This window comes from Tenrec ecaudatus, chromosome 11 (genome assembly GCF_050624435.1).
Source record: "Tenrec ecaudatus isolate mTenEca1 chromosome 11, mTenEca1.hap1, whole genome shotgun sequence".
In the NCBI taxonomy this organism is placed as follows: Eukaryota; Metazoa; Chordata; class Mammalia; order Afrosoricida; family Tenrecidae; genus Tenrec; species Tenrec ecaudatus.
The window spans coordinates 90,649,402-90,671,995 of NC_134540.1; the positions used below are offsets into that span (position 1 = coordinate 90,649,402).

At 51.3% G+C, this 22,594-nt stretch overlaps 1 protein-coding gene across 4 annotated transcripts in view; it reads right to left on the reverse strand.

Annotated features, from left to right (window-relative positions):
* NAXD (NAD(P)HX dehydratase) overlaps positions 1-22,594 on the reverse strand; it is a 54,079-nt gene that overhangs the window by 5,692 nt on the left and 25,793 nt on the right. For all 4 annotated transcript variants that reach the window (XM_075563424.1, XM_075563423.1, XM_075563422.1 and 1 more), the window contains 4 exons: positions 13,773-13,881; positions 3,137-3,187; positions 2,927-3,031; positions 2,011-2,131 (listed from right to left, as the gene is read on the reverse strand). In XM_075563424.1, the coding sequence (XP_075419539.1) occupies positions 2,011-2,131; positions 2,927-3,031; positions 3,137-3,187; positions 13,773-13,881 (386 nt within the window). The remainder of the gene's footprint in view (positions 1-2,010; positions 2,132-2,926; positions 3,032-3,136; positions 3,188-13,772; positions 13,882-22,594) is intronic.

A 22,594-nucleotide genomic window follows, 5' to 3' on the forward strand; every position in this document is an offset into this window, starting at 1 on the left:
CCCCCTGTGGGCATACATTAAGTGCCTCACTACGTCTTTCTGTTGTTGCTAGGTGACATGGAGGGTATACTGAGGCACCGCAACCCCAGGAGACAGAGTAGCACTGTCCCACAGGGTCTCCTAGGCCGGGATCTTTACACAAGCAGATCACCGATCACCAGGTCTCTCCTGCAGAGTGGCTGGGTGGGTGTGAACCACCAGCCTCTCAGTCAGCAGCCCAGGACTTGTCCCTGTGCCCCAGGGCTCCTGAAGAATGCCTCAGCCTTCCTCCCTCTTCATCCTGACCCCGCCCAGCCACTCTGTCCCGAGGGACCCACGCTTGGTCCTGCATGAAGCAGCTCTGTAGAAAGGTGACTGTGGTGCCGGTGAGTCGGTCCCGAGTCAGGGCGAGCGTGGTGGGTGCAGCAGAGCCAAACACATAAGTTGGGGCCCTTGTGGCAGCCACCTTGTGGAGGCCCTGCGCGGCCAGGAAGTTAAGAGTGCTGCATAACCCCCAGCCGTGCGCCTCACTGCTCCGGCCCCGCCTCGCTCTCCCTGTCAACAGGTCCGTGTGACAGCGGTGACCTGTCTCACCCGGCAGGTCCACTACTAGCATCAGCACTGTGTTGTCTTCAGGTTGTTTTGGGTTTTAATATGGAAAACATTTCCTTTGAGCTTTTCCTTGTGCATTGAGGTGCGGAGCCACGGAGCACTAACACACATTCTGATTCAACTTCCCCATTGCAGTTCCCTCCGGGAGCATCCCTCACGCCTCCCACCGCCTTCTTCGGTCTCCTGGTCCCTGTCCCCTTCCTTCCCAGGCCCTTCTGAACTCAGTCCTTGGTTACACGGTGCCCTTTTCACCACAGGCGGCTGGTTGGACAACGGGGACAGAATGTAATAAAATATCCAAATGACTGCAGGCGAGATGACAATGACAGGGTGGTGACACGGGGCCCAGGGGAGGCGTGAGCCTTTCAGGGTGTCATGCACACGGGGAAATGAGGACCACCCACATCGGATCAAAGAGAACGACGAGGCCACCACCAGTGTGGGCACAGACCAGGCGCACGACCCAGCCACAACGCTTGTCATAGGCCGCTTCTCCCTGGAGATCAAGGAGGAAAACAGATGGCTGTCTTCCTGGTCATAGCGTCTCACAAGCTGATAACTCTTTAACCTTCAGGAGAGCCACTCTGGGGACAGTAAAGAAGCACTAACGGTATGCATGTAAACGCCTCCGCCTTTAAAATAACTCACATGCACTTCTGAGATCATTTTTCCTCTGGAGAACCTGACGTGGAAATGTCCACGTTCATGGCCACTACGCTAGAGAAGCCGTGGCACGCTGTCAGCCGTCTCCCGCTCAGGCCCCTCTCATCGGGTCCCTGGGCGCCGGGCTTTCCCACTTTGCCTTAGGAAGACAGAAGGCCTCCTTCAACACCCCCACTCCCGGCTCTCAGCACTCTTTCCCACAGGGCCAGGCGGCTCTCAGATCTCTTCACCACTGCGCCAGGTGATGTTCTGGTGCATCCTTAGAAACCGATGCTCCACACCTGCTTACAAATGCTAACACGAAGCTCTCAAGGGGCAGGGGAATGGCTGAGGAGAGAGCAGAAAACAGCAGCGACATGTGGTTGATGGCGCTGAAGACAAGGAGCCACTGTTCAAACAAGCAGAGAAGACACGCGTGCATGCGTGGCTACCATCGTCTTAACGCTGGGCTGTCTCTCAGAAATCCTCTAGAAATCCCGCTGATGTAGAAAGGGCGAAGGCACCATGTATCTTTAAATATTTCAATGCTGTCACTCACTGTTATCACTAATTGTGAAAAGTGAAAATACATCGGGACTCTGAAGTGGTCTTGGTCGCTAGACTCATGGGGAAGTCCCTCTTTTTGCACAGACGGATGTGCACAGAGCAGCCCAGAATCGAGCGGCCGGCGGCCCACAGCGGGCTGGTCCTTCGTCGTCCCTCATCCACACGTGGGCAAGCTGGCTGCCCCCAGTGGGGGGGCAGCACACCACTCACCCTGCTCGCCATCTGAAATCACATCTCTCTCTCCTTTCTGAACAATGGTCAGGTTCCCCAGCGCTTGGCTGAGACGCAGCACGGCTCCGTGATGATCGTTGCTGTCCACGGGATCGCGAAGCTGCAGAGGACGCCAGGAACAGCAGAGTTGGGGCGGGGGGGATGGGGGACACAAATCAACGTCTTCATTACAAGGACTGAGAAGGGGGCCGCAGACACACGCACCAGGGCAGCAAGCATCGCTGATCCCCAGAGCCTCCAAGGTGGATTCTGGGCCCAAGCTTCCAGAAGTTCACATTCGCTTAGCACACAGGGAAGCCCCGCTGCACACCACTAACCAGTGTACCGCAGCTGGGTGCCCACACAGTGCTCGAGGGACGTCACCGCTGTCTTGCCCGACCAGAGCTCCTAATGCCTGCGGTCAGATTTTGTCAGGTTGTGCAGGAGGAACACACGTGCGGGTGGTGATGAGTGGGTGAACGTTTCTGGGGCATTAGATATGTCAAGAGGAGCCGACAGACATCTATTATCCTGCTTCTTCACCAAAGCCCTCTGAAGCAGACACTCACGGTCCACGTTTCACAGATGAGGCCATGAGAGGCCCGAGACTGACGGCTGTGCCCAGAGTCAGCGGTGGAAGGAAGGGGACCCCGAACCCAGCACGCCAGGGCCCAGCCGCTCCAAGATGCACCTCTGGGATCGAGGCCGCCAGGGGAGGGAAGGGGCTTCCGGTTAGCAATTGGCAGGGCACCCGGGTGAAACCAGTGTGCCTCCCAGAAACGAGGGTGGGAAAATGACACTTGCCATTTGCCAGTCTGCACCTAGGCAAAGATGTGCACCCGTGGAGGGGCTGGGTTCCTGGCGGCCGGGCTCTCCTCCGGGCTGAGAGGGGCTCGCGCCTGGCGGACAAACTCACCACAGCTTCATAGAGCCTGCTGAACTCCATGTAGTTGGGGGTCAGCACGGCCTTCGGGTAGCCTTGGATGAGGCTCGGCTGCTGCGCGATCAGCCACAAGCCGTCCTGCAAAACAGGAGGTTGGTGGCATTGACCCCACAGCTGTCGGGTGCCCTTGCTGTGTGCCGTGCCGGACAGGGAGAGGGCGAGGGCAGGGCAGGACACACTTACCGCATCCACGACGACGGGGATACCCTTGGCCTTCGATTTTTCCAAAATGCCCTAGGAGCAAAGAAATGCGTGTGGACCAACAAGCTGTGGCTGCCTGTCCCGGGAGAACGGACGAAGGAGGCGTGTCATGAATTCCACGTGAGGCTATCAACTCATAAACAGGAAACGGTCAGATAAACAGAAATCACAGGGAATAACGGCAGAGCCAAATGGATCGGCGGAATGCCTTCGTAACGGGTCCTTAGTAACTCTGACGACACAGGCCCACTGAACCACGATGTGAAACGGCTGTGTCCCAGGGTGAGAGCTTCCACATTTCCAACAAGCGTTCCCAAGAACACCGAATTCTTGGGAATTGCCAACATGAGCCTGTCTCTGTATTTTTTCATCAGATGGAGCGACAAGTTCATTCGAACTCATGGTCACCACCGTGTGCAGAGCAGAGGGATTCCCCGGGGTTTTCAGGGCCGTGAACTTCCCGAAGCAATCAGCAGGCCCGTCCGTCTTTGGAAGTGCCTCTGGGGGCAGGATCGGAATTGTCGATCTTGTCTACTCGCTCTGAACCATGTGTGTCACCAGAGGCTCCTGAGCACGACAGGCGTGTTTTAAAATAACGAGCGGCCATAATACGTAATTAATAAACAGTGAACCTTACTCTTCTCTAGTAGGATTTTACTGTTTCAGGGGGTTTCTTGTTTCAAAGAAAGAAAGTATATAAAACTCATTTGTAATCTATAATCAAGCTATGGTTGCTTATTATTATAAACCAATCTATTGTGAGATAATATGAATGTAAGTCAAAAAGTATTGCTACAAAAGGTATCACAGAACCCCTAAACTCAAACTCACTGCCATGCAGGTGCTGCCTGCTCGGTGACCCTACAGGGCAGGGGGTGGCACTGCCTCTGCACGTTTCTGAGATGGTAACTCCTCGGGAGGAGAAAGCCCGTCTTTCTCCCAAGGAACGGCTGAGGGTTCTGAACTGCTGCCCTGACCTTGCAGCCGCAGCCAGGCGCGGCCACGCTACCTCGAGAACACCTGGGACGCACAGAAGCCTGTATTAAAATTGGCAACTGTGAATCTAACATCTCATCCACCCAGATGTGCACACACACTTGTAACTGTGAGGTTTGCATCGCTCTAACCCTCTTCACTTGATCAAAGAGGCAGTTTTGGGGAAGAGGGGACAAAGGGGAGCTGATATCAAAGAGTTCAAGAAGCAAGAACATGCTTTGAAACTCATTGTGGTAGCAACTGTACCACTGTGCTCGCTCCATTGGAATCATGGAATGTTACGGCATATGGAAGAGCTCCTAGGAAAATGATTATATCTATTAAAAAAGGAGGCAGTTTGGGCATCCTTGAGAGACGCCATTTGTGTTCCTTTCCACATGCTCCGAGCTTGGTGAAGAAAAGGGGGCAAGATGCGCTAAGCCTGCCAAAGAAACTCTCACGGGACAGTTGTTGGTACCCCCAAATAATGAGCCGGGCTCTGTGAAGGAAAGGAAACAAGAGAGAAGCAAGCCTTCGTGCCCCTGTCCTGACCTCTTCCTCGCCATGCAGACTTCCATCTTCTGAAACGTTCCAGTCGGTCCCTAGGCTTCCCTAGTGTCTTTGGAGAAAGTCTACCCGAAGTACCTCCCCTTGGGAAGCCAAGCAACGATCGTCACAGCTGTCTCCGCCGGCATCCCCCCTTTCCAATGAACTGGTCCAGTAGGCCCCCTTGGGGCCTCCTGATTGGATTGCATCTTTTTGCTGGGGGGGGGGGGGGAAGGCACACTAACAAGATTAAGACCACTCATCTGGGGGAGGGAACTTGTCTGCAGCTCTCCACTGGTCGCAGGGGCACACTGAAACATGTGTTGTGTGGAATAAAGCCACGCCTGTAGGGCAGATATCAGCCAATACTCACACACTGGCAAATACCGGTCAGCAGTGCTGGGCAGCATTTGACTATGTGATTAGGCTCACAATCACGTCACGTTCTGGCAAGAGCACCAGCAAGATGAGCCCAGGATCATGTCACCAGCTTAAAGATCTGTCTTCCTCCCCAGACTTACTGTTTCCTGAAACACCATCAGTACTAAACCCTGGTGGCCCAGCACGGAGTGCCGGGCAGTGGTTTACACCCACCCAGTGGCCCCAGGGAGAGAAGCCCAGAGGTCTGCTCCCCTAGAGACCATAGCTGTGGGGAACCAACAGGACAGTCGTCATGGGCTGTCCAGGATCAGTCTGGGTTGGAATCAATTAAACGGTGCCTGATCACAACAATAAACATACTATGCATTTGGGCATGACAATGCTCATTCGACGTTTTTTTAAAAATCATTTTCTTGGGGGCTCTTACAGCTCTTATAACATTCCATACCATCCATTGTATCGAGCATATTTGTACATGTTGCCATCATCATTTTCTAAACATTTGTACTTTCTATGTAAGCCCTTGTTCTCTGCTCCTCTTTTTTCCTCCACTCCCCCCATCCTGGTGACCCCTCGATAACTTATACATTATTATTATTAGAAGTGCACTTCTACCTAAACATCCACTTGTACAGAGTGATGAAAAGCCCGACACTTGGAGACAATTAGTCTGCTGAGCTAATGGCCCACACAAACATCCATCTCCACAATCCCGGGACCCATATCAGACCGAGCTCTATTACCACTGCTCTGGAAAGGACCGCCTGAGGAGGTCTTGGATAGAGCAGGAGGAAAATGCAGAACAAAATTCAAGCTCATAGGGAGACCAGGCTCACCGCTGGGGCCCTTAAGGCACAGCGACCCCGCGAGGCAGAGGAGAACTGTCCCTTCGGGTCCCCGAGCCTTCTGAAACTCTTCACGGGAGTAACAGCCTCAGCTCTCTCCCAGCTGGTTGATCCTGAACCTTCCGAGCGGCAACTTATGAAGAGTAGACAGACCATGGAGAAGAGACACATGGGAAAGAGACTCAATAACCAAAGAGAACTCGGTTCTAAATGGCCCGGGAATGGATACCCGACATCGCTAGTCTTCAGGGAAATGTAAACCACAAGTGGTGGGGTGTGGGTGTGGGCACGGGGAGTCCACACAATTAAACACCCCTTCACACGTAGTACCCCAAGAAAAACCAGCCCCCACCGCTGCTGTTAAGTCAATTCCGACTCCTGGTGAACTCCGCTGTTACAGAACTCCCCTGTTGTCCGGCGTCCTTGGCCGGGATGTGAACTAAAGCAGGTTGGCAGGCCTTTCTTCTGCAGGAAGGCTGGGGGATTCGCATCGTCAACCTTCAGATTAGTGATTGAGCAAGACCCTGGCTGTTCCGCCGAGGGACCTCCCCGGACGGGCCCAGTGGGATGGCGGAGAAGTGGGATGGCGGGTGGGGGGGATATACAGGGATACACCCATGCTACAAACAGCTAGGCGGCCCCTGGAAACGCACACTACAGGTACGACACCCAACTGCCGCCAGGTCCACGTGGGCTCCCAGAGGAGACCCTGTAGGTCCAGGCGGAACTTCCTCACGGGGTTTCCCAGGCTGTGAGTCTGCACAGAAGCAGCCCCCAGCAGGGCAGCCGAGGGGGTAGGACTGCCCGCCTTCAGGGTAACAGCCAAGCACTTGAATCACTGCATCACCAGCACTCCTGACAGTCACTCCACCCCACCCTCTGCCATCAGGTCAATTCTAACTCACGGTCACCCTACAGGACGGAGCAGAACTGCCCCCTGGGGTTCCCAAGGCTGTACATCTTTACAGATGCTGACTGTCCGTCCTTCTTCAGCAGCCGGGCTCCTGAGTCCCATCGGCTGACATTCCCATAGCAGTCTGACAGTTACCTGACAGCGCGCCCCGAGCTCCTTATAAACCAAAGCCAAACTTACAGCCATGGCGTCCATGCCGACTCACAGGGACCCGCCTGGGGCTTCCGAGACGGTAACCGTTCCTGGGAGGAGAAAGCCCAGCTCTCTCCCTCGGTGCTGCTGGTGGTTCTGAACTGCTGCCCAACCCGTACGACCTGTCCATCCCACTCCTAGAAATCAAAGCGTACGTCTGCACAAAAACCCCACCATGAATGTTCGCGGCACCAGTCATTTATGATAGCCGGAAGTGGAACCCACCCACAGACCTGTCAACTGATGAGTGGATACACAGAAGTAGGCGCATTTGTGCTCAGCAGTAAAATGGAACGTCTTCCTTCCTTCCTCCCTTCCTTCCTTCCTTCCCATGCCGCTGCATCGATGATCCTTGAAAACATTCTATCGTGTGACAGCAGCAAGAGACAAAAGACTGTATGATTCTGTCTATATGGATTCTCTACATAGACAAGTCCACAGACACAGATAGTTGCTTTGGTGCCTCTGTGCTTTAGACATTGGCCTAGTAACCTCAAGGTCGGTGGTTCAAACACCAGCAGCTCCGCAGGAGAGAGGAGACTGTGTGCTCCGGGAAAGATTTGCAGTCTCAGAACCCCCTACAGAGGTTTGCTCGGAGTTAGCCTGGGCTCAAAGCTGTGGGCAGTGGTGGTGGGAGGGGCTGGGAAGCGTCCGGGCGGAAATGGGGAGTGGCTGCTAATTGGTACAGCATGTCTTTTCAGGGTGATGAGAATGTTCTAAAATTGACTGTGGTGTTGGCAGCACCACTCTGTGAATATACTTTAGAAACCAATGAATGTCCTACTTTAAACAGGTGAATTGAAAAGTCTGTTAAATTATAGCTCAATAAAGCTGGTGAACAACAAAAATAAAACCAGCACCAGCACCCAGTTCGGCACTTCACTTGCTACGAGAGCACCTCGGGGATGCCCGTGTAATTTAAAATAATTTAGTAAATTAATTAAGTAATTAACTTAGCCATTCAATTTCACTAGGATTCAATTTCCTCATCTGAAAAATTAGGGGAGGGTGGGTGGTAAGAACAGCGTCTACCAAATAGGATTCTTCTCAGGACTGTGCCTGGCCCTGGAATGACTTCATTCGGGGACCATCCGTGACCTGTCTGCTGTGCACCAGGCAACGAGCGGATGCCTGATGGGGACACACGCAGAAAGCATTTTTGGAACACAGAAAAGATGCAATAGATGCTTGCAGCTTTCGTTACTGGGGTTGCTATTTACATATGCGTAGCGAAGGAAACCAGGGGGGAAGAGCAAACTGTATGAATCAGAGTGTTATCTCGTGGAGTTTGGTTTAAGTGGATGATGAGGTCCATCTTCAGGTCTCAGCTTTTTCACTACTACATTTCAAGGTTGTTTGTTGGTGGTGTTTCTAAAGATGACGCTGATAGCCAAGACTCCAATGTGAACGTACATTCAGAGAAAAGGACCTGAAGTAGAAGACGCGCTCTCTTCACTTGGGACTCACCTCGGTCCCCTCTGGCTGTACACGAAGGTGCTGTGTGTGCAGAAATAGTGCTTTTTCCTTCCAGCCATTCGGGCACCGTTTTCCTGCCCTGAGCGGCGCCCACCTGCCTATATTACAGTTACAGAAAGCATACATTGTCGCAGTGGCCCCGCTGAGCTCTAGAGCAGGGTGTACGTAATCAGGCCTGCCGCCCTAACTGTTTACAGACGACTCTCCTTCCCCCTTTGGATTAGTTCCCTTTGAAATACAGTTCCTAAAGTGGGGTTAGCAAAGGGCCGGAGAGGTTTCTTAAGACCAGATGCATTTTCAGACGCTGCCCAAAGCTGACACCACCCGTAACCCCCTTTGACATCTTCCCGTATGCCCGATTTCTGCACAAAGAATGCCTCCGTTATACTTTCTTTTTGCAAACAGCCACCGCCTCGCCAAGTCTCCCATAGGCACTCTGTGAATCATATTCAAGGACCCTCGCATGTGGAAAGTGCGGTATTGCCAACCTCAGGTGTGTCCCCAGGGCTTCCCAGGAGGCCTGGCACCGGGCAGCGGAATGGATGGGACTGCATACTGCCCCTTACTGATCCCGCCCTCTGAAGTGCTTTCATACACAAAGCCTGGTTTGCTTCTGAGGGTCTCTGCCCTGGCACTGAGCGTCTGCATCTCAAACCCGGCCCGGCCACTTCTGACCAGGAGGGCTTCGCTGCAGCCCGATGTCTGTATCGGACGTCCCTCCCTATGAATAGCTTCCTCGCTGGTAGACTAGTAACACTAGGAGTAGTAATAACACCATTCTTATCGGGCTGTTGTGAGAATAACATGAATTCCCTACTACAATGCGCTTACAACCTGGCACACAAAGCGCACACAATGAGTGTTGGTATACATCTCACCTAGCCTATCGGTCTTACGATTCAGTAAGTCAGGCTGTGACTGTTGGTGCCCTAGAGGACAGGGGGTAACTACCCCATTAGCTTTGTAAGGCTACAATCTGAAGCCCCAGATCCAGTCTCCCGCCGAGCCCCCCTTGGTGGGTCCATGTTGCTGGCCTTCTGCCTAGCAGCCAAGTGCTTAACCGCTCGGGCACCAAGGCCCCTGACAATAAATGGCCCAAATGAGGAACGCAAGGTCAAAGAAGATGCCTGGCCACGCTTGGGTCACCCACCTAACAACTTCCGAGGGCCACATTTGCTGTGCCCTAGACCAAGTATTTGCCCCAGGGGAGAAAAACATAGATGAAGCAGTTTCGGTCAAATCCAAGCACTTAATTTTCCCATTCGCTTTAAAGGGTCATTTCAAAACGAAGTCCTTTCATCTCTAATTAACCATGCGATGGCCATTACTCCTAATGGCCGATCTTGTATTTTCTCTGCAATTAGTCCTTGGTGGAGGAATGCATCACCCAGGTAGCAGTACTTAGGCATGCCTGAAGAGTCCTCGGCTAAGGGTGGAGGACCGAGTTCCCGGCGGGCTACAAGCGCCTCTGCGATTCACAAGGCAAGATGCTACCTGAAGGTCCCCCCCCTCCCTCTCGGGAGCAGCAGTACTAAGCTAGAGCGACTCTCGGGCCCGGCTGGTGCTCGTCATTCTGGGGGACAAGCAGGCAGGCAGCACACCTGGAAGGCTACCTCTGGCCAACAGATCCCTGCTGTACACAAGAGGAAGTCGATGTTTGCTGCCGTGCATTGAAAACAGCCTGAGAAACAGCTTCTTGAAGCAGAAGGCGGTCCAGCGGCAGTGGCTCGGGATCCCGCCACCCCAGGGAAAGGCCCGGGGCAGCGCTGCATCACCCATTTCAGCAGGAGTCCACTGCTGAAGTGACAGCCCTTGACTTACATCCACTTCCATTGCACTCGGCCCCGCCAGGCCAGCGCCCCGTCTACAACTCCAAAGCACTATTTCGGCTCCAGGACACACAGGGACTTAAGAGGCTGCGGGTACAAACCAGGTGTCAGAGGACATGTCCTTTGCTCCAGCAAGTGTAAGGGGCCAGGAGCAGGATTGTCATGAGGCTCGTGGGGGACCGGGAAGACCAAACACCCCAGGCTCCGTCCTGCCAGGCAACCCTCAGTTGCCTCCATTTCCCATGACAGACCGGCTAGCGGATTGGCATAATTATCGCCGGGCATCTCCTGGGAAGCCCTACTGTGAGGAGAACAACGGGCGCATTCAGTGCCCCTCAGGACGCAAAGCGCTGGACAGAAGGGCGCAGATGTGGGGCTCGGGCGTGCTGTTTACAAATGGGGCCGCCCCGGGAGACGCGCTCTCCCCTTCGGCTGAAACCCAGGATCTCTCACTCAGAAACGGTTATTAACTTCGACTTTACAGCAAGTGGGTAACATTTCCAAAGATCTGGATGGCACCACCTGACAGGCGCTGCGCACTCCCCAGGCTAGTTCCACGTCGCTTCCAAGCCCGTCGAATCCTAAATGCCTCCAATTTGCACAACGTGTCATCTACAGCCACTTTTTAAATTGTGTCTGATTGCCTCTCAGATTATTTATCCTAAATGCACCACTGCTGGCTCATTAATCACTCACTATTCTCCCGGAGCTCTTTTTGAATGGAATGAATAGCTCCCCCCTTCCAGCACCAGCTCTCCCATTATCCCAGCTTCTCAGTCCAGAATGGAACGCCACCATTCTGCAGCTCACAGCTCTAATCTCCCAACGCTCCCCACGGTTCCAGCCGGGCCAACGGGGCCTCCCAGACAGCAGGCTCTTTCCCTTTGTTTCAAGAATTTTCGTGAGACAAAAAGGGAAACGTTTGAAACGAAAAGAAGAAAGGTATTTGCAAGTATTATCGGTTTTCTGTACCAACAGCAGCAACTGCCAACAAACAGTCCCCTGCACGGCCCTGGGGCACAGCTCAGCCAGCCTTGCTGACAGGAGCGCCATACACGGGCCCTGTCCTCCGGCAAGTGAAAAACAAGCGCTCCATTTCAATCCGCCCAAACCCCGGGCTGCTTCTGGTGGCTACCGTGTCTTGCCAGTGATGAGTCTGAACCCGACAGGGGGCCAGAAGCAGAGTGGACTTTCGATTTCTGGTGGAAGCTTCAATGGGAAGATTTGTTTTAGAACATCCCCCACCACCACCACCCACGTCCTTTACCAGTACGACAGCGAACAAGTCACAGAAACAGCCCCGGACAACCTCCTTTAACTGGGCTTTTGCTCCATGTAGCTCAAGTGGGCACAGCCACTCTTGTCTTCTGCCTTGTCGCTGGGGTCCTTCCTCCGGTCCTGAACTCGACGCCCTCCACCCCAGCCGGCCACCCTCCTCTCCAGGCTGGGCTCAGACCTGGGTGTTTACAAAGGGAGAGGGCATTCTATCCTGGTTTTCTGATTTTTGTCCGTGGTGACGGCTGCTATGGATTTGAAGTTCAACTTTTGGAGAACTAAACATTTCATTCTTTTACACGAAGGTTGCCACATAGCTAGTGATGAATCAATAACAATATCGGTGTGGGTGTGACCTTCAGTCACTTCTCTCATGAGCGGCACGGCCTGTCCTGTGCCTGCTTAGATCTGTGAGCCAGCTCAGAGAGCAGAGGTCAAAAATGTGGGTGGCAGCCAGGAACCAACGTTGCTAAGACCCAGAGTCATGGTCATTGCAGCACGATGAGGCCCTCCTGACTAAGGAATGAGGCTAATAGAACTTTCCGGAGAAGCAAGCTGACAACACAGGCTCGCCTGGAGAGAATGCCCCGGGGAACGTTATTCAAATGTGCAAAGAAGAATATAAAGCGTTCAGAATAATCAAATCTCAGAAATCAAAGGCTGTGACTTGGAACATTTGTGACAATTACTTCTAATGTCATCTGCTCTGCCATAAACCAAGAGGCCCTGGTATGCAGACGCGGGATTCTCCCCTTCCATGTGGGAGAGACCTGGTTTCCGCTCCCAGCCAATGCACCTTGTGGACTCCTGCTTGTTGCTGCAAAGCTGAACAGGTCTACGACACACCAGGAAGAAAGTCCTAGCTATAGTTGTGAAAACCTGACCCGGAAAGCCTCATGGTGGTGTCTCCCAAAGTGGGCGATACTGCCCTCTGGAGGGTGCTGGAACCATTCAGGGGGAAAACCTCAGACTCACTGCCACAGAGTCAATGCTGACTCACAGTGAGCCCTGTGGATTTCCAAGAGTGTAACCGTCTAGGGGAGCAGAAAGTCCAGTCTTTCTCTCATGGAGCTGCTGGTGGTTTCAAATTGCTGACCGTGCCCAATATGTAACCACGGCATCACCAGAGTCCCCTTCAGAACCATCCAGAGGGAGCTGCAGAAGAAATACCTACACTTCATCCCGGGTAACGGACTAGAGTTAAAGTTTTAATGGTTAGGGTGGGCACTGAGCAATTTTTTTTCTGAACAGGGGGCAGGAAGCCAACTAAGTTTGGGAACCTATGTTGTGGATCACAATCACCTGATCTGCTGCTGACGATGGGCATGGGACAGGGTGGGGCAGGGGCCGTTCCACTGTGCATGGAGTTGCCATGAGACAATACCCTAAACGGAGCCGACCTGGGTGCCGTGAGAAGCACTGGACACGATTTATTCACGGAAGTCTTCAAACTCAACTGCATCGAGTCGAGGCCGGCCTGTAGCAACCCTGTAAGACAGGGCAGAACTGCCCCTATGGGTTTCCCAGACTGTAACTCTCTATGGGAGTGGAAAGCCCCGTCTTTCTCCTGGGGAGCAGCTGGTGGTTGCAAACTGTGGACCTTGAGGTTAGTGGCCCAATGCGTGACCACCACGCCACCAGCGCTCCTACGCTAGCCTTCCGGAGGGAGTGATTGCCTCCTGTGTAGGGGTGGGAAGGATGGCTTCTCAGGGCTGAGGAACTTGCCAGGGTCCTGGACCAAGTATGGGGTTCCTCTGAGAGGTGACCTTGAGCCTTTGATGGTAACCTTGGGTCACTGCTCAGTATTGTTCAACTAAGACCCTGAAACTCCGCTCATGAAAATCGGACATAAAACATATGAACCAGTGATACTCTCAGTAAACGGGAACTATTCCAGAGTAACATTAGAATGTCTGTCAGTATGACTTTAGCTGGTGGCCCAAGAGTGAAAAAGAGATGCGCACGGCTGCCTTTTGTTGCTTGTTCTCAGGCTTCACTGCCTGGATGCCAGGTCCCTCCCCTCGCCTCCAAACCCGATCAACTGCCTTTGTGAATCAAGAAAGAGGCATACAAAAGACTAAACAAGGGCTTGGGGAACGCAGAAACATTCTGCCCCGACGTCAAGAGATCTGGTTTCAGGCTATCCTGAGCGGGCAGGTTCTCGTCCCAGGCGTTTCGTGCGTTACCTTGACATTCTGTAGAAGAGCATCATCTCTGCCCAAGCCGGGACCCACGACCAGGGTGTGCAGCCGGGGCAGCCACGTCTCCACGTCTCGCACTGCAGTGGGGCTGTCACTAGACATGGAAAAGAAGGCAGCTTTGGTTTACTTGGATTTTCAGTTACGCCTTGGCACTTTGAAAACTTTTATTTTGAAAATAGCTGCAACGGTCCAGGCAGTTGCAAAAGCAGTCCGTGGGGTGCCTGTACACCCCCTTCCCCTAATATTAGTATCTTACATCCCTACACTGCAGCCGTCAGCAGGAAGGCATGGACGTCCCAACAACACTATAGACTACAGACTTTACCCGGTCTCTCCGGCCTCCCCACTCATGCCCTTTCCGTGTCCCTGGCCCTGATTCTGAATCCTCTTCTGTCTTCTCCAGAGAAGGCTCTCGTTCTTCTGTCGAACTCTGTGCTGTGGACTGGGTGATGATTTACAGAGCAGGTCAGTTGTCTATCAAGAGTTTGCACACACTGTGTTTGTCTCATTGACTGCATCCCCACACTTTCCCCCCTGCCTCCCCGTGCTTCCGGTTTCCCTTCCTCCTTCCTTTCCTCGCCCCTCTGAACTGTGCCCCTGGAGAAACGCTACCCTTTGGACACCGCATGGTTGATTATTCTAAGGTGTGTATGCACAGGTCCTGCGTGGTACGGTTCCCTCTGTACCAATGTCACTGCCTGACTGCACTCGAAGCCCTGGGAGAGTCCAGGGTGACTCGGGGCCATCACCTCGGGGGTTCCGCCAGTCTGTCCAACAGTAAGCTTGGTCTTTGAATGACTGTGCGTTCTGGTTCACATGGTTCTTCCACTCTATCCAGGACCTTCTGATAAGATCCCTTCCAGAACAGTTAGTAGTGGTAAATGGGCACCGTCTAGCTCGGGTCTATTAGTCCATTGGACAAGTTTTTCCAAGCATCTCAGATTTTCTTCACTTCAGATAGGGAGCGACCAACAGTTGTACCTCAGACGGCTGCCTATGAGAGTATTTTCCAATGTCCCAGCTTTGATGTTGAACATTTAAAACATATTAGAAGAAGGTATTACAACAATTTCAAAATTAGCTTTGTCATTTAAAGTAAACCAGTTGGCTTCCATTGTACCTATGAACAGATATAAAATATACCTTATGCACTTAAAAATTATACCCCATATTACATGTATTGAAAAACTATTTTTTATTAAATTGGAACTCTATGATGCTCACTCTCCCAACACAACGGCTGGAGCCAAAGTGGGTGAACAAGTAAATGTGGTGAAGAAAGCTGATGGTGCCCGGCTATCAAAAGAGATAGTGACTGGGGTCTTAAAGGCTTGAAGATAAACAAGCGGCCATCTAGCTCAGAAGCAACAAAGTCCACATGGAAGAACACACCAGCCTGTGTGATCGAGTGGTCCCAAAGGGATCAGTTACCAGGCATCAAAGAACAAAAAATCATATCATTGACTGCACACCTCCATGATAGGATCGCTGAAGACAAATGGGTGCATAAGCAAATGTGGTGAAGAAAGCTGATGGTGCCCGGCTATCAAAAGAGATAGTGTCTGGGGTCTTAAAGGCTTGAAGGTGAACAAGCGGCCATCTAGCTCAGAAGCAAATAAGCCCACATGGAAGAAGCACACCGGCCAGTGCGATCACGAGGTGCCCAAGGGACCAGGTATAAGGCATCATGCAAAAAAAAAAAAGATATAAGTGTGTGTATGTATGTGTATATATGTATATATATATATATCATATTAAATGAAGGGGGAAGTGCAGAGTGGAGACCCAAGGCCCAAGTGTCGGCCAATGGAGATCCCCTCATAGAGGGGTTTAGGAGAGGCGATGGGTTAATTAGGGTGTGAGGTAGTATCGATGAAGAACACAGCTTTCCCCCAGATCCTGGATGCTTCCTCCCCCCAACTACCATGATCCGAATTCTACCTTGCAGGGCTGGATAGGACAGAGGCTGTACACTGGTACATATGAGGGTTGGAGGTACAGGGAATCCAGGGTGGATGATACCTTCAGGACCAAAGGTGTGAGGGACGATGCTGGGAGAGTGGAGGGTGAGTGGGTTGGAAAGGGGGAACTGATTACAAGGATCCACATGTGACCTCTTCCCTGGGAGAGGGACAGCAGAGAAGGGGGGAAGGGAGACTCCGGATAGGGCAAGATATGACAAAACAACGATGTATAAATTACCAAGGGCATATGAGGGAGGGGGAAATGGGGAGGGAGGGGGGGGAAAGAGGACCTGATGCAAGGGGCTTAAGTGGAGAGCAAATGCCTTGAGAATGATTGGGGCAGGGAATGTATGGATGTGCTTTATACAATTGATGTATGTATATGTATGGATTGTGGTAAGAGTTGTTTGAGTCCCTAATAAAATATAAAAGAAGAAAAGAGAAAAAAATGATTAGGGCAAAGACTGTACAGATGTGTTTAATACAACTGATGTATGTATATGTATGAACTGTGAAAAGAATTGTATCAGCCCCAATAAATTGTTAAAATAAAAAAAATTATTTAAAAAAAAAGAAAAACTATTAAAATTCATGATTAATCTTTATGATGCTTTTCATTTGCAAAAGCAAAATTAAACAAGCCTACAGCTTTATAGCATTTTGTATTTTCCAAAACACCTTCATATTTATCATCTCACTTGCAAAGATTGAAGACACTTATAAAACGATATGATCTTAGTAATGAACCTAATCTTTCATCTAGAGGAAGAATGTGCTAATACCTGTCATCTCTAGCCTCTGATGAGATTGGACAGTCATCTGGGGCGGAACAGTTTTTGTTTGTATACGTGCTTCTGAGCTTGATGAAAATTTACTTCCCTGTAATACTTCTTCCCAGCACCTGTCTGTCAGCTTGTCACACTGTGGTGACTGGTGTGCAGCTGTGATCCTGGAAGCCATGTCATCGGTATCTAAAATGCTAGCTGGGTCGCCCAAAGTGGACAGGTTTTAGCAGAGCTTACAGACTAAGAAGGAATTGGCTATCCACGTCTGAGGGATTAGCCACTGAAAACCTTAAGGCCTTGCATTTCAGGGACACAATGTGTCAGAACCAAGTCAACAGTAACCAACAACACAAACAGCACTTCTTCCTCCTACTCATCGACTGTGGTTGCTGTGAACTGCAATCAACCACAGGATGACTGTCCAGGCTCAGTATTTAAGCGTGAGAGGTAGTATAAGGACGTCTTGCTTCACATGGGAGGTTTGGGTCAAGATGGCCGCCTTAAAAATCCGGAGGGAGTTCTACTCTGTCGCATGGGGGAGCTATGACTCAGACCTGCACGCACCGACAACTGAGGCACACTCCAGAGGACCTGGGACTGTAGGTTAAAGAAGAAATAATCATGACTCACCTTACCGATAGGCTACGTCATGATGAATGGGGGGAAAGGTTGAAATTGCCAAGGACTTTGTCTTACTTGAATCGACAGTCAGTGCTCGTGGAAGCAGTGATCTAGAGATGAAGAGATGAGCTGCAGTAGGTCAGCCTGCTGCACAGACCCCTTTATCGAGTGCTGAAGAGCAAAGGTGTTACCTTGAGGACGAAGGTGGGCCTGAGCCAAGCCATGGTCCAGTCAATGACCTCATATACATGTGAAAGTTGGACGCTGAACAGGGAAGACCACGGAAGAACCGATGCATTTCTCTGAGGGTTACAAACTGCCGAACTTGGCAGGCTGCAGCCCAATGCATAGCCGTTATGCCACTATAAAAGCTGTACCAGGCTTCCAAACCTCAAATATCTCAGCTATAAGGTGAGTAGAGAGGACCCTGCTGGATTGAAGTGTATGAAGAACTACTACCGCTCAGTTCCTGACAAGTACTATTGTTCAGGAATGTGGAGTCAGTGGTGTCGGGTCTTCCACAATCTGGAGTTATAAAATCTAGGTTTTTTAAGGGTGAGTGTCTCAAAGTTTATAAATTTGTTCAGATTTTCAAAAACTGACATATATAGGAACTAGACACACCTTGAAACAAGCAACCATCTAGCTAGAAGCAACAAAGCCCACATGGAAGAAGCACACCAGCCTGTGTGACCATGTGTTGAAGGGATCAGGTATCAGGCATCAAAGAACAAAAAAATCATATCATTGTGAATGAGGGGGAGTGCAGATTGGAGACCCAAAGCCCATCTGTAGGCAACAGGACATCCCCTTACAGAAGGGTCACAGGGAGGAGACAAGTCAGTTAGGGTGCAGGTAGCAACAATGAAACATACAACTTTCCCCTAGTTCCTAAATGCTTCCTCCCCCGCCACTATCATGATCCCAATTCTACCTTACAAATCTGGCTAGACCAGAAAATGTACACTGGTACAGATAGGAACGGGAAACACAGGGAATCCAGGGCGAATGATCCCTTCAGGACCAGTGGTGAGAGTGGCAATACCAAAGGGTAGAGGATGGAGGGAAGGTGGGGTAGAAAGGGGGAACCAATTATAAGGATCTACATATAACCTACTCCCTTGGGGACAGACAACAGAAAAGTGGGTTAAGGGAGGGAGACGTTGGACAGTGTAAGACATGACAATATAATAATTTATAAATTATCAAGGGTTCATGAGGGATAGGAGAGTGGGGAGGAAGGGGAAAAATGAGGAGCTGATACCAAGGGTTCAAGTAGAAAGCAAATATTTTGAGAATGATGATGGCAACAAATGCACAAATGTGCTTGACTCAATGGCTGGATGGCTGGATGGATTGTGATAAGAGTTGTATGAGCTCCCAATATAATTTTAAAATTAAGAAAAGGCCTGATTTGTGGCAGATGGGACTGGTTTTGCCACCACAACGCACCTGCTCACACAGCCATCTCAGTGCACCAGGTTTGGGCAAAAAACAGCATGCCTCTGGTCCCATGCAGCTGACTCACTGACCTCGCTCTGTGACACTTCTTTTTGTTTCCACAAATGTAGAGAGACATGAATGGACAACGATGCGACAATGTAGAAGAGGTGAAGAAAAAAAAAAACGAGGGAGGTGCTGTCAGCCATCCAAACAGATGAGTCTGAAAACTATTTCCAAGAACGGAATGGCAGATTTGACAAACAAATTAAGTATAATCGAGAGTACTTTGAAAGTGATAAGATTGTTTCGCAAAAAAAATATGCATAGCTTTGAAAAGAAAATTCCTTTTTTCGGGGGGGGGGGGTACCCCTCATACAGCCGCTGGTCTGCACAACAACCCCAGTGGAGGAATGGCTGTGCACCACTGGGCTCACGGTGACTCCTATCGCTGTTCCAGGGCAGCATGGAACTGCCATGGAGGGTTTCTGAGGCTGTGACCCATCCACCCCATCTCTCTTCCATGGGGGGCTCCAATGGCCAGCCTTGGTCAGCACCTGGACCTTTACCCAGGGGACCACTGCCCCCTACCCCACCCCCGAGAGAGGCATGCACTTCAGCACATCTGATAACAAGAACAACTTTGGAGAAAGGTAAAGAGAAGATGAAGCTGGAGCAGAAGGCTATACCTGGGGAACACGGGGCTCTTCAAGGTAGCAAAAGCCTTGCGTCGGCAGCTACCTTCCAAAGGAGTCATGGCCAGCCGGGCCCCTCTGAGGTGCTCTGAAGGTCACAGGAGAGCTGACGGTGCACCCCCTGCGGAGCTGGAGAAGCAGCGAAGGCTGAACAAAGCACACGGCCAGCAGCCCATAGCCGAGAAGCTCGCATTCTGGTTCTAAGAGGGCGAAAGCCAGACCAGTGTCGGCATTTGGGGCAGGGCAGCGGGCTTTCTGACTATGCAGGGCCTGCTCTATTGTTTAAAAGGCCAGAGTAAGAACCGCCTGCCTGCCCGGCCTGCTGGCAGTCACATGAAAACCACACCACATCCCCACCCCAGTCTCGCCGGTCCCAAGATGACAGTGTCCTCGGATGACGCGAACATCTAACACCTGACATCTTCGGTGCACGTGGCTACCCACGGCTTGACAGCAGGCGTGGTGCGAAGGGCTGTGGATTCAACGGTACAGCCCCGTTCGGATTGTTCCAACATCTCCACACATCTGTGCATATAGGTACACTGGCCCCACGGCGGGACCTCGGAGGTCAGAGCGCAGGCTGGGGGACAAAGACCTAGAGGAGAGGCTAGCACACCTTTTTTTCTGCTAAGGACCCAAAGGTACAGGTTCAATTTTGCAAGCCCACGGTCTCAGGCGCTACTTCTCGATTGCTTTTGCAGCGTGAGAGCGCTGCAGGTGCTACGTCACTGAGTGCCTGTGGCCGGGTCCTAGTACAACTCTACATACAAGCAGCGCTGGGTGTGGCCTGGGCTAGAATACCACTGTCCGCTAGGAAGATGGGGCTGTACAAGCCACTTTATATTATCTAGAAATCCTCTGGGCTAATGAAGCAGTATCCGGACCCTTAGCAACCCCACAGGGTGGAAGCGCCTCCGTGGCTCCCTGAGATAGCACGTCTCTAAGACAGTGCACGGGTGAATGAGTGAATGACTCAGTGATGTGGCTCTTCTGGCTCATCTCTGAACTCCTGACAAATTACCTTTGCCTGCACAGGTCCAGGAAGGAGGTAGGCGGTAGAGAGCACAATACTGATAGGATTCACCTGTGAGTAACTGTGAACGGGATTCCTTGGAATGCCATCCTGCTGTTGTAGAAAATGAGCCCTCTGAGAAACAGGAAGGGGGAAATCTCACCACCAACAAGAGCCAGGAGTGGAGTGTGTCCTCCAGACCAAGATCCCTGCACAGGTAGCCTCCCGAAGGCAGAAGACAGCGAGACCATTGGAGCAGCAGAACCAGGAGCTGTGCCACAAGCAAGAGGGGTGGGCCCCACCCCGCCCCCGCCCCGAGAGAGATTAAATGAAGTGCTTTTGTGCAAGAGGCTGGCTTGTGGAGTGGGGTGCCTTTGGGCACTTAACTGAGGGAGCTGGGTTTGCTGACCCACAGAGCTGTAACAGAAGGCCTTTGGGTTGAGGTTTACAGCGGAGTGGCTTGCCCTTTGGTTACAGCGGAGTGGTGTGCCCTTTGGGCATCTAGGAGCAGCGCTAAAGGAAGGTTGTGATGTATCCTGATGAACAACTCTTTTCTGGACATTTCTCACTGGCACTAACTTCCCTAGTAAACCTTTAGGTCATGAATATTGGCTGTTGAGTTCTGCGGAGCCATTGCAATGGGTAGGAAAGCCCAGACATAAAAGTAGGGAATACAAGTCAGGACACCAGAGTGGAAAGCCTCAGTTTATCCTCAGGAGAGGCTGGTGGTTTCAAATGGCTGACCTTGCAGTTAGCAGGCAGAGCGAAACCCTCTGTGCCACCAGATCGCCCTGGAAAAAGAGTAAAAGTAACTTAGCACAGTTTTAATGAACCCAGTACATGCAAACTATTTTCACTTCAAGATGTAACCAATTTTTTTAATTAATGAGCTATTTCATATACTCTCCATGTGTAATCTTCAAAATTGTGTCTGTATAGTCTACACCCCTAGCCCGTCTCAATGTGCGTAGTCACACATCAAGTGTCCAAGAGCCAAAAGGCTGCCATATTGGATAGTGGAGGCCTAGAGCTTGTGTCAATGGTCTCATTCTTAATAATTAACTTCACAAAGGCCTGGAGGAAGCCACATAAATTTTTCAGTTTGACATTATTATATTTCATGAGGGAAGATTCAGCCAAATGGCTACTTCTGACGTGGGAGGTACACACAAGTCTTCAGAAGAATCTCTTCGTGATGGCTGAAATCACTAGTTCAAGGATGGAGAGCAACAGTTGGGGTAGATGAGATAAACAAATCAAGGTCATCACACCATAGAGCCAGAGACCTGGGGGGTGGGGGGCGGAGTGTCAAACACCAAAAGCCCTGAGCAGCGAAAATACCGAGTGTCACCGTCCACATCTCCCCAGGGCCTCACCTAACCACTCAAGAGCCTGGGTGGTCTCACTGAGACATAAAATAAGCCAGGTGCTCCAAAATGTAACAGTTAAGAAAATCTCCTCAAGAGATTATCCATAAGGAGCCATATGTCCCAGACCCCGAAACAAGACGTGTGTCTCTTGTGTGGCGCTCACAGACCAATGACGGGAAACAAGGGCGTCGACACTGAAGATGCAGTGCTGGGTGGGGCGGAGTTCACTTGTCTGCCCAGGTCAGATTCCACCTCAGTTAGGCTGGGAAGGTGGCATCTTAGCAGGATCAGAGGTTGAGCAGCAAACTGGCCAGGTGGAGGGAGCAGAGGCAATTCCCCTTGAGGACCAGATGTCCCTAAGCAATAGGAACCTGTGCAGCTCCCCCCGCCCTCCCGGGGAAGACGGGAGCCTGTGAGCAGGGTGGAGCAAGGGCATGACCCGAGTGGCCCCCTGCTCAACTCCACGAAGTCTGAACCTCATGCTGAAGGTGGCGGTGAGCTAGACAGCTGAAAGCCGAAAGATCAACCGGCCCACATTTACCTTCCAGGCAGATAATTTGAGAAAACACAATTATACAAAACACAAACAAATCCACTGCCACAGAGTTGGCCCGGCTTCCGACGACTCTCTTGGACCAGGTCGAATGGCCCCTCAGGGCTTCCACGGCTTCCATCGGTACAGAAGCAGGCAGCCTCCTCTTGCTCCCTCAGAGCAACCAGGGCGTTCAAACCTCTGACCTCCCACTCAGCAGCCCAGCCGACTACTGTGCTGTCCCAGCCAAAACAGTCCCCTACTAAAAAGCCAGAACTTTTCAATGCTCATTTTTAACGAACGTCAAGGAAAGCTCTAGGATGTAATTTTGTAAGCGTGCATGTAGAATAAGGACCATAATCCGTTGTAATTCATTTTAATAATCCTG